This window comes from Lathyrus oleraceus, chromosome 1 (assembly GCF_024323335.1).
Source record: "Lathyrus oleraceus cultivar Zhongwan6 chromosome 1, CAAS_Psat_ZW6_1.0, whole genome shotgun sequence".
In the NCBI taxonomy this organism is placed as follows: Eukaryota; Viridiplantae; Streptophyta; class Magnoliopsida; order Fabales; family Fabaceae; genus Lathyrus; species Lathyrus oleraceus.
The window spans coordinates 348,224,430-348,236,226 of NC_066579.1; the positions used below are offsets into that span (position 1 = coordinate 348,224,430).

At 29.0% G+C, this 11,797-nt stretch overlaps 1 protein-coding gene across 1 annotated transcript; it reads left to right on the top strand.

Annotated features, from left to right (window-relative positions):
* Positions 1 to 1,813: 1,813 nt before the first annotated feature.
* On the top strand, positions 1,814 to 2,433 carry LOC127115734 (basic blue protein). The gene is made up of 2 exons (XM_051047204.1): positions 1,814 to 2,058; positions 2,168 to 2,433. Exons 1-2 carry the CDS (start codon positions 1,875 to 1,877, stop codon positions 2,365 to 2,367), a joined length of 384 nt encoding a protein of 127 aa, XP_050903161.1. The 5' UTR covers positions 1,814 to 1,874; the 3' UTR covers positions 2,368 to 2,433.
* Positions 2,434 to 11,797: the final 9,364 nt, after the last annotated feature.

Below are 11,797 nucleotides of genomic sequence, written 5' to 3' on the forward strand. Positions count from 1 at the left end.
AATAGATCTCTAGCACCTCATTTTCAATGTCCTTCTTGGTTGTGAGAAAAGTTCCATTAGTTTTGAAAAGTTTTTTAATACTTGTTTGTTTTTGCGTACTTTTCAAAGATGAATGAAAATAGGAATTGTCCCCATCCTCTAGTGTCTGTCATTCTATCTTGAATTTTTGTCTTAGGGTCTGCTCCTCTAAAGCATTCTAATTGATCAACTCTTTTATACAACTCTTCACTCTCCAAATTTTCTAAGCATTCATTCTATCTTGTAACTGAGAGTTTTGTGCCTCCACCAAGTCAACTTTTTCTTCTCTATTTGAATTTTAATACCTGAGATAGGTTTACTCAATTTCCTAATTATATTTAATAATAAATTCATTAATATTACAAAAACATTTAATATATGATGTTTAAAAAAGACTTGTAAACGATATTCATATGTCCCAAAATAAGTGTCATACTTGATATTTTACACCGATTAAGAAAAATTAATAAATGAAAGAGAGAGAATAATGATTTTACGAAACTATCTTATCAACTATTTGTGTATTCGAATTATAATTAATGTTAAGTTAGAAAATGATAAATTAAGAGTATTAATTATATGGTATAATTGGAAGATAAAAGCTAAAATTGTATTTTAAAGTTAAAATGACAAATAATTTTTTCAAATGTGACAATTATTTTGGACCGTATGGAGTACATTAAATTAACTTTGTGTTATAAGAGCATGTGTTATATCAAATTTACTTTGTGTTATAAGAGCTCATGTTAAGATGATCAATGAAGTAATTTTATATTAGTTTTTAATGTTTCCCATTTTATTTTTTGATTATTTTTATAAATGAAATATTTTATAATAGTTTTAAAGAAGTATTTTAAAAAGTGAATTATATTTATTGTTTTCTTTTGACTCAATAATAAAGTTTTTATTCAATAATAAATAATTTATTTTTATAATATTTTTATGAATTATATTTAATAATAAATACATTATTTATGGAAAATGCTAACTAGTGTTTCAGGTTTAATAGTTTTAAAAAGACATGTTTTATTGAAAACACTTGTGTTAAATATATTAGAAATTAAAATTATTAACTTTTTTAAAGAATAAAAAAATATGTTTTTTTAAAAATCACCTGTATTCGATGTATTGAAAATTAAAATATATATATTTTTTAATATATTTTTTTATTTAAAATTCTAAAAAAGTATTATTAAAATGGATGACTCATTCTTTATTAGAATGGATAAGATGATTATATTGATATGACTTAATGGAAATAATTGTGTGTAAGTTATTTGTTTAAAGTTTAATTTTTATGACAATATTTATTTTTATTTTTTCATAATATAATATTATAAACAAGTTGTTGATACTTATAAATATATAACTTTTAAAAAAATATTTATCAATCAATGACAAAACTTGAATTTGTAACTTCAAAAAATTTATTAAGGTTACAAGTTTTTTTAATTGATCTTTACTTTTTATATATTTGTGTCCTCTAATGGATGTTACCAAATGTTTAAATTAAGCTTTTTGACTATTTTTATCATTTTATTTAAAAAATATTATTAAATAAAAATGTATAAATATGAATGATGTAATAAATCTTATTTTAATAAAAATATTTGCTAAATATAAAAACATAAAAATATAAAAATATTAAGATATTCTAATAGAAAAAACTTATAATACTATTTCAAATTGACATTCATATTTGGACAAGATATGCATTATTCAATGAATTTATATATAATAAAAAATAAAGGGTGTATTTTTTAAGGCACATATTGACTATAAAACTAGCACTCAGGTCTCTCTATTGAGCACTCAGAATTATTTAGGCAGTGCTAGCTATCAATATCAATTAAAATATGGGTGAGGGAAGAGGCAGTGTTGGTAGCACAAGTCTTGTTACAATGTTACTATTATGTATGTTTGTATTTCATTCTAAGATGATTTATGCAGCAACATACAATGTTGGTGATGGGCAAGGTTGGTCCTTTGGTGTTCAAAACTGGCCTTCAGGAAAACGTTTCAGCGCAGGCGACACACTTGGTAAGCATCCCTTATTGTTTTTTATTCTTATATAGTATTCAAATGCATTAATAATAAAAATGAACTATTATCTAAGACATGTTTTAATTTTAATTTTTTTTAAGTGCAGTATTTAAGTATGACCCTAGGGTACACAATGTGGTGAAAGTGAGCCAGAGTGGCTACAATTCATGTGAGGCTGGTGGAGGATCAGGTCCTTTTACATCTGGCAATGATAGGATTACACTTGTTAAGGGGCCCAACTACTTCATATGTGGTGTTATTGGTCACTGCGATCTTGGACAGAAAATTGCAGTCAATGCAAATTAAGCCCTTAATTAATGTATTGTAATAAAGTGGAGTGATTAATATAATGTGATGTTATTTCCATACCTATATTTTTTTGCTACTCTATTTTTCTTGAAACAAGTGATTTGTCAAGTGTTGTTTGAGTGTTTACCTTAATTTTAAATCTATATGAATCAATCTAAACATTAACAAATAATCGTTTAAACTTGTAGTCTTGAAAAAATTAAAATTTAATATTGATATCTAGTGTGTTTTAGGGATATTTAATAATCTAATACATAAAATTTATATGGATGAGATCAATTTAAGGAAAATTCCTCGGAGTAATTTGGATCACTCTAATCCAGTAAATCGAAAGAACATATAGTCAAAACCAGTAAAAACAAAAAGCAAAGGAAATTTGAATTTAGAAACACACTCACACATCACGTATTCAATAAAGTGACACATCACGTATTCAATAAAGTGAATCCAGGCAGGGATGCAAAACCAAATCACATAAATGTTTCGAATTTTGATTTTGATAACGGTAAATAAACGTGACCGTCAACACGATAACAAATTCATTAACTAACAACTCACTGTCAAACTGCAGCAAGAAATCGCGATCATTTCTGATCAAATCCGGCCGATTTATCGAAACTGAAGATGACAGAAAAAAATCAACACACACCAATTAGGCGTCTAAATAACTAACGGAAAACAATGCAAATCGATGAACAATTCATCAAGCATTATAACAATAGATTTAAACAAGCCAAAACCATATCTGAATCGGTTTGAAACAAAATCAAAATGATATTCCAGGACCAACCCAGAATCACGATCACTACAACAAAGAAGTGATTTCTCCTCGTTTAAAAAATAGTTTCCATCTCAGTGTACTGAACGAGGTAAAAAAGTGTGTCATGGTTGAACTACCAACTGATGGGTAAACTGTAACTGGTTTTGGGTTTGATTCTCAACAACGACATTTTATATTTTCTTGAAAACATCAATATTCCAAAATATATCTTTGACAACACCATCTTACAACAACTATTTAAACAATCATAGTAATATCTCATTTTCGCTCACCTGAACTTTTTATTATTTTATTGAAATACATTTCATCACTGTCCTTAATAATAACCGTTGTGATAGATGATATATTACTTTCTTCGACTCCCAACACCAATATTTCTTTTAATATATTTTTTGTTACAAAAGAGCTCGTCCTTATAGTCTAATAAATATATTAATAATAAAATACTTATTACCACGGTTATTATCAGAAATCGTTGTGAATAGTAGTTACATTTTATTACGATTTTGTGAACAACTGTGGTAATAAGTTTTACACACACATACACGATACACACATATATATATATATATATATATATATATATATATATATATATATATATATATATATATATATATATATATATATATATATATATATATATATATATGCAAAGTTATGAAGCTTTTGCACAGAATAATCGTCACTCTCAAAACAAAACCCTAACATCACTCTCTTCCACATGCAGCCAACTCGTCCTCATAAGCTTCTTCCTATCAACATGAATCAAAATTCTAAAGATTTATCTAACCAATCTAGTAGGAGCGCACCTATCAAAGAAATTGAGGTTCCTAAGGATGTTGGTGATATGATTGAGTCTTGGTTAGATAAGACCAAGTAAGCAGGAGATGTTATGAATAACATCACCATTCTTGAACCTTCTATTGGGACACTTGTCATTAAGAATATAATGATAAAAATTTTGAATCTTGAGAAGATAAGAAAGATAGAAGTTGTTGTTGAAGATCTAATGGAATCAAGTGACTTCGATTCAGATAAAGACTGAGATAACTTCTTGGATTTAATTGGGCATGAAGACTAGAGACTTCATTGATAAAGAGAGCTTTTGATCCTGAAGATTGAAGTTTTTTTTCAGTGTGATGACCCTTGTATCTGGGTATATTTTATTTATCTTTATAAAGGCTTTATAGACTCATTGAACTTATGTATAATAACAGATCTAATGTTAGTTATTCTTCTCATGTTTTGGTTGTGTATGTGCTAACATACTAAGGGCTTAATAACAACTGCCTGAATTTTTTTATTATTTTATTGAAATACATTTCATCACTGTCCTTTATAACAACTATTGGGAAATAAATTTTATTATTGTATTATTTTATTAAAATACATTTCTTATAATCTAATAAATATATTAATATTAAAATATCTATTATCACATTTATTTCCAAAAAAACATTGTGAATATTACTTATATTTTATTATGGGTTTTGTTAACAAACGTGGTGATAAGCTTTACACACGCACGCACGCGCACACACACACACACACACACACACACACACACACACACACACATATATATATATATATATATATATATATATATATATATATATATATATATATATATATATATATATATATATATATATATATATATATATATATATATATATATATATATATATAAGCGAAGTTATCAAGCTTTTGCACAAAATATTTTTCACTCTCAAAACAAAACCTTAACATCTCTCTCATTTACATACGGCGAACTCGTCCTCATAAGCTTCTTCATACTAAAAGGTAGTCAAGTTCATACGTTTTATCATTCTTCTTCTTCATAAGCTTTCTTCCATGTTATTCATACATTTTCTTTTATTTTTCTATGTATAGGTTCTTCCATTTTTATTTGTTTTTCATACGCTTTCATTTGACATGATTTTCGTTTTTTCATTTGGTAGAAAGCTTTGGGTTTAGGATTTTCATTTGACATGATTTTCGTGTTTTTTGGGTTATCTCTACTTGAATTTTAGTTACTAATATGGATCTCGGTTATCATATTTGTTCCATGTATGACACTAGTTCTTCTTAAAAATCTAAAAATCTATGTACAATAGAGATATCAGTGTATTAACATGTTGTTTGTAGGATTACAATCTCATTTTGTTAACATGTTGTTAATGTCATGATAGTTTATGTTTCCAAATCAGGTTAACAGGTTTTTATAGGATTACAATCTCATGCTAGTTTATGTTTCCATATCAGGTTAACATGATAATATACGTTTTGACTTGTATGTGTGGTTCACAAATTATTTTTGTTGCAATGAAGAAAAAAAATACAAGGAGGACGAAACTAATGTGAAAGCAACATACTTGTGTTAAAGACCCAAATCATGGGCACAAGTTTTCCACTCATACTTCAGCTTCATCCTCCTTTCATTGTGGATTTCATCCTGAGACAAGTAGATCATTTCTTCGTCTTCATTCCCCACAAACCGTTTCAATAAAATGTATCTTTGTGAAACATTTTATGAGTTGATATGTTGTTGTTGTTCAAAATGTTTGCCTCATTTTTTAATTCTAGTTGAGCTTATTATATCGTATCTAAATTGCTTGTTTCACTTGCCCCTCACCAAATACACATTCATTTAAATTGATTTAGAAAATGATAATCTGAAGAAAAAAATTAGGTTATATTTGAAAACCAACTTAGATGAATCAATGTTTTTCAAATTGCATGCATCTTGTAATTCAGCTATGGTTCGTTAACATATAGAATTTGATTCAATTCCCCAAGTTCTTTAAAGCAACGAATCATTTTCTTCTATTTTATTATACAAAATATCAAATTTATTGAAAAACTTTGAATCATCTTCATCACTATCATCATAATAACCATCATTATCCATTAAAATAATGAGGATGATAGTGATTATGATGACTCGAAATTAGTCAATAAATTGATGCTTTGCAAAATAAATTATAAGAGAATGGAATTTGCTTTGAAGAATTGGGGCATTGAACCAAATTCTATATGTTAAAGAGTGAGATATAAACTATAAGATGCATGCAATTCGAAAAACAATAGAGCGTCTAAGTTGTTTTTAAGTATAATTTAATTTTTCATATTATTATCTTCTAAATTAATTTGAATGATTGTATATGTTTTTGAGGGATATGGAAAAACAAGAAGTTAACATACATATACCACAGTTGAAATATATAACCAAGGTGAGATGTTAATTTTATTCATGCTTTAATTAAATTGTTGATGTTGGGTTTCGAACCCATGACCTATGTATTTTACAATGGTTATTTAATATAACCGTTGTGATAGGTAGCATGCTACCTAGTTTATCACAACGTTCAGACGCCCGTGGTGGAAAAGAGCATACACACAACAACCCCTTACATCACAACAGTTGGTCAGACATGGTTGTATCGATTTTCCAACCGTTGTGAGATGGGTTTTCCGTAGCAGTGCATGCTACTTTTCCTCTCGGTTGTAAAAATACTCGAGGTGATATATTAATATATATATATATATATATATATATATATATATATATATATATATATAGAGAGAGAGAGAGAGAGAGAGAGAGAGAGAGAGAGACCTTATTTTATTGAAATAAAAAATTTCTTTATTTTAAATTATTTTTGTTTCAAACTAAAAGTAAAAATTTCTTTAAAAAATTTTAAGCTTCTGCATCACCATCCTTTTGAATCTTGGTGAAGATTAAATATATTTTGAATGTCTTTGCATGCACTTATTTCTACTATAAAATTTACAAAGGTTAGATAAGAAAAATAATGTATCATGCTACAAGACAAAAGATTATGTAAAGGAACACCAATGTTGAACCAGTACTTTTTTTTGCTCTTACAATCCATCTTAGAGATTGTTTATACACTTCTTTAAGTTTCATTTTTTTCAATCCTATTGTTTTCATTATCAATGTTTGTCATTCATAATATAGCATCCTAAATATGTATTTGTCGTGTTCACGTTCTGATAGGCTGACATGATGGGTTTACGCGAATCACAAATATCTCTTATGGATTGATGTGTTGACAATGTCTTTAGCAATGACACTTAATAAATGGACGACAAAGATTTGTTTATAAACAAAATTGTGTCACTCTTTCCCACATAAATTTATGATCACCGGGGTAATAGGTTATTTCTTTTTTAAATAAATAAAATAATAAATATTCCTCTCGGGCTTCAACCCACCCGAAGGAATAAACTACTTTCATTCTAGACCCATAAAGAAAATGGTGAACAGTAAGGAATGTCACTTACAGTTTTTTACTTGTAAGGAATGTCACTTATAGATTTTTATCATTCACCATTTTATTTTTGGATTGCAATATCCATCATTTTCTTTTTGGGTTGCAACATCTTCTTAGTAAGATTAATAATAGGTTTCGCAATATTTTCATCCAAGGAAAGAATTAAATCATTGAATTTTTTCCTTAGATGACAACAACAACAACAACAACGTCATTCTGTGAGTAGATAGCAAAGAGCCAAAAAAAAATTTCGTTCATAGTTTGTTAAACTAGTTTCTTCAATGAATGAATGTAACAACAATAACTACAACACCTTGAAATATTTTCTAATTGACTAAGAAAACTTAAAATATTTTTGTGTCTTGATATTCATCTCTGAAAATGGAGTTTACGAGTTTGGAGCGGAAACATATGAGTTAGATTAGGGAAAGTATAATGAATGAATGCTTTTATAGATAAAATAGAGAAATCTTTTCCTTTAGTTAGTATTCTTACCAAAAGAATAGATCACTTACTATTTAAATAAAAAATAAAATAAAAATATGATGTCATTTTAAAAGAAATAAAAACATCAATTGCAATTGTTGGGATTCAGAGTAGGTTCCTTTGTTAGTTTTCCCCTTGGTTATATGTATCACCAAGGGAATAAATGATAATTTAAAAAAAATGGTGTGCATGGGATTTATACCTTAGTTTTTTGTTGGGTGAGGTGAAAGCTTTGTCATAAAATATATGATTTGCAGTAGTGGATCTTTTGTCATGCATGTCCAAAAACTATCTTCGGTGTTTGTAGAATAACAAAAGGTTGTTTAAATGAAGTTTATTTGGGTTGTCAGTTTATATACTCTAGACTAGATAGTTTCTGGAACTTTGATGCTCAAACACTTTATGGGAAACTCGAGGAATGGGTCATGGCTCTTTCTGGTTTTAATGGTCAAATATGTGGGTCATATTCTGCATGTTAGTTCCCCTTTACCACCTTCGAGAGTCATTTCTTATCAAGTTTGACAATGGCTCCATCTATGATTTGCCCCCCGTCTTTAAATAACATCTTATTCTTCTTACATTTGTGTACTTTTATTTAGATACAACCTTATGCCTCAGTGTTTTGTGTTATTTTTCAGGTCACATGGGATTTCATTGTTCTTAAACAGGCTTGTTGGTCTTTACACCGTCTTTTCCTATTTTTAAACCTTTGTTTCGGTGTGCTAGAGATTTCTGTTGTCGTGTTATTCTTATTTACCCATTATCTAAAGTTGATTATAATCAACATGGTTCATTAGAAATTCTTGTCGACCATATTTCATATATTGTTGCTAAAGTAATCACCTCTTGGTCAATCAGCCATATTCTTATAGGACTGATTGAGCATAATGGGTTGTTGACTTGGGGCTTCTAGGTCGTCGGTATGTGCCTGATGAGTGTATTCCCTACATGCCTTAACTTGGAATTTATTTTCCCTTTATGGTACTCAAATACTAAGTGAGGCACAACTTAATAATTATTTGGATCAAGTAAGATCTAAGGCTCAAAATTATAGTGAAACCTTTCTCCAAGTTCAGGGTAATTTTGGTGAAGCTAATAAGAGATTAATAAAGTATGACAAGAAACTTTCATGCTCTAGAGAAGGTTTAGAAACAACCATTGAGTATCATCAGGTGGTTGAAAGGTATTTTAGGGATCAAATCCAGGTTTTGGAGGTATAGAAGAATTGGAATGAGATTTAGGTAGCCATTGGAAGTTAAGAGAAAGATATCATTTTTAACCTTTTGGCTTTATAAAATAGGTTTTTTTTCCTTAAGTGCAAAAACGAACTCCTGAAAAGGTATTTGATCAACTAAGAATTGAGGGACCAAGTGACTATGTCATTTTTGGAATTTAGAAAATATGGAATTGGGGAGGGTTCATTGGGAAACTTTTTTTTGAAATGAAATAAGGATCTCAAAACTGAGTTTTATGGTATGTGAGCTTGGTTATGCTTGTTTTGATTATGAAGTGTAGATTTATGTTCTAGTGTTAAAAGATTTAATAACGCCATTGCTCAAATTTGGGTTTTAATTTCCTCATATTTCCTTGGTAACTCCCTAGATTTAATGTTGGTAAAGTTTTAAAGGAATCTAGGATTGAATGAGAATGTTGTAATTTTACGTTGTATGACGTTTTTGTTTGTAAGATGAATATTATATAATTTTGATGCATTTGCTTTGCAACATTCCAACTTAAAGAGTGAACTTAATTTTTTGTTGGGTCTCGCGTTTTTTTTTTGTCTTGGAACTTATTTACAAGTTGATAGTAAAAATATTTGATTATGACTGGTAATGATCTTTCTTTTTAGGGCCAACCATTATTTCTGATGCTTTAGCATTGTGTTCTTCGTGGATGGCCAGAGTTTCTCGATTAAGTGTAATACTAGTCCTCTTTATGGTTTTCATCATATTTTGATGATCTATAAATTTGTAATATGGACGTTCTCTGAAAAGGGATTCTCTTTGTCGCCACATAACCCAAGTTTGAGCCTTGAGTGAAGGGTGGATTGTTCATAGGTATTCATTATTCTCCCTGATGGCGAGCTAGGGAGTGATGTGCTCTTTTCACTGATAATGACTTTGATATTGTCTCCCTTCATGAGGTTTTGTTTGTTGGATCCTTTTATCAGGATATATATTTACCTTCGTTATTCTCTTCCTATAGATAGAGGATTGAAAGTTAGGAAATATTCCTTAGATCATTTTTGCATAAAAAAGTATAACTGCTTGTTTAGTTTAAAATACTTGTAAACATGAGAGAGTTTTTTGGATCGCTAAAGCCACCCATGTTTATTATTGATTAAAACAAAAATGAAAATAAAAATATCTTAGGGCTCACTTTGTTCCACCGTGGATAGATTATTTATTATAGATGTCTCGATCTTGATTATTTGGTTTTATCTTGGCCCTTAGATTCTCTAGTTCTTCGCTTTAATTCTTGCAAAGAAGTCTTCAAATGTAACAATGGCATGTTGGGTCTCTTTTTCATTTCCTTCCCTTTGTCTCCTTTCTTTTCACTTTTAATCCTTTCTTGTCTTTGGCCACTAACAATTCCTTTCTTTGGTGTCATCTCTCTCTCTCTCTCTCTCTCTCTCTCTCTCTCATAGTGAAGCTTGAGCGATGCTATAAATAGGACTGAAAAACTTTCAAATATGCTTTTATTATGGCAATCATGTCCTCGTTAGAGTGATACTTTAGTTTATGTTTGATCATTGAGGATACGAATCTTATAGTAACAAGTGTAGGAAAGCCGGTTATGCATATATAAATGGACTTGCAGACGATCACCAAACAATGTGCCTTAATTGTCTTCCTACTGTCCATTTTTTTCCAAATGATAGAATTAGTTCAACTTAACCCCAAGGCCTCATTATTGAGCCATTGAATCCTTAGAGGTTGCTTCCTTTGAAGGGAATAAGAATGTCTCTATCTAGGTTCATATTTGTAAGGAGATTGGTATAAATTATGTCACATGATCTTCTATGCAAAATGAGAAATTCTTATTTACCCATTAACGACCATTGTATATATACCACAATGTGAGAAGAAAATATGTATGATTTGATTTATAATTTAGTCTATCCCATTTATTTACAAACTTACTTATGCATCTGATGATAATCATGTAGGTCTACCCTGTCCAACTGCACTAAAGCATCTTGCACCATTACATTATGGACATGTACCAATAATGCTAGTTCTACAATGGAACAATGGTGTCACACCCCAATTTTCCCCCTTGATCATTAAACTAATACAGTTATCATGGCATTTACATTAGCTGCATATCATAGCATTCATTTGTTTCCACATAGAGCTTAAGATGTCGCCCATAATAAATTTTGGGTTCTACACACAGACCGATTGAATCAATTTTCAAATGTACATAAAATTAGTAGGCAATTTTTTTTAGTTCGAGCTTATAGACATCAGTTTTATTAATCTACGATTTACATTGTTTAACCTGGCTTGCTCATTTTATTTTTTGGACTCCTTTTGCAGTCACATTTTGATCAACGTAAACATTTTCAACCGAGCATTTTTTACTTCAAAAATTTGATCAAAATTTGTTTGCTTTCCAGAGGTTTATTTCACGTTGATCATTTTAGTTCACTCCTTTTAGTTTTTCGAGCATTTTTGCACCCAAATTTTATTCCTTTTTTCAAAGTATTCATAATAAAATAAATAGAATTTGATACATATTCCTTTTTATTAAAATGTTGTATTGTTTAGCATTTCATTATTAGATTTAATTCTTACTACAAAAATATCTAGTAATTGTCAAAAGGATAATGAGAGAATTTTAATTAATTTAC

Bases quoted from the DNA above. Each gene is read 5' to 3' on its own strand.
- LOC127115734 (XM_051047204.1), top strand. From the start codon at position 1,875: ATGGGTGAGGGAAGAGGCAGTGTTGGTAGCACAAGTCTTGTTACAATG. The intron at 2,059-2,167 runs GTAAGCATCCCT...TTTTAAGTGCAG, and splicing joins CAGCGCAGGCGACACACTTG to TATTTAAGTATGACCCTAGG.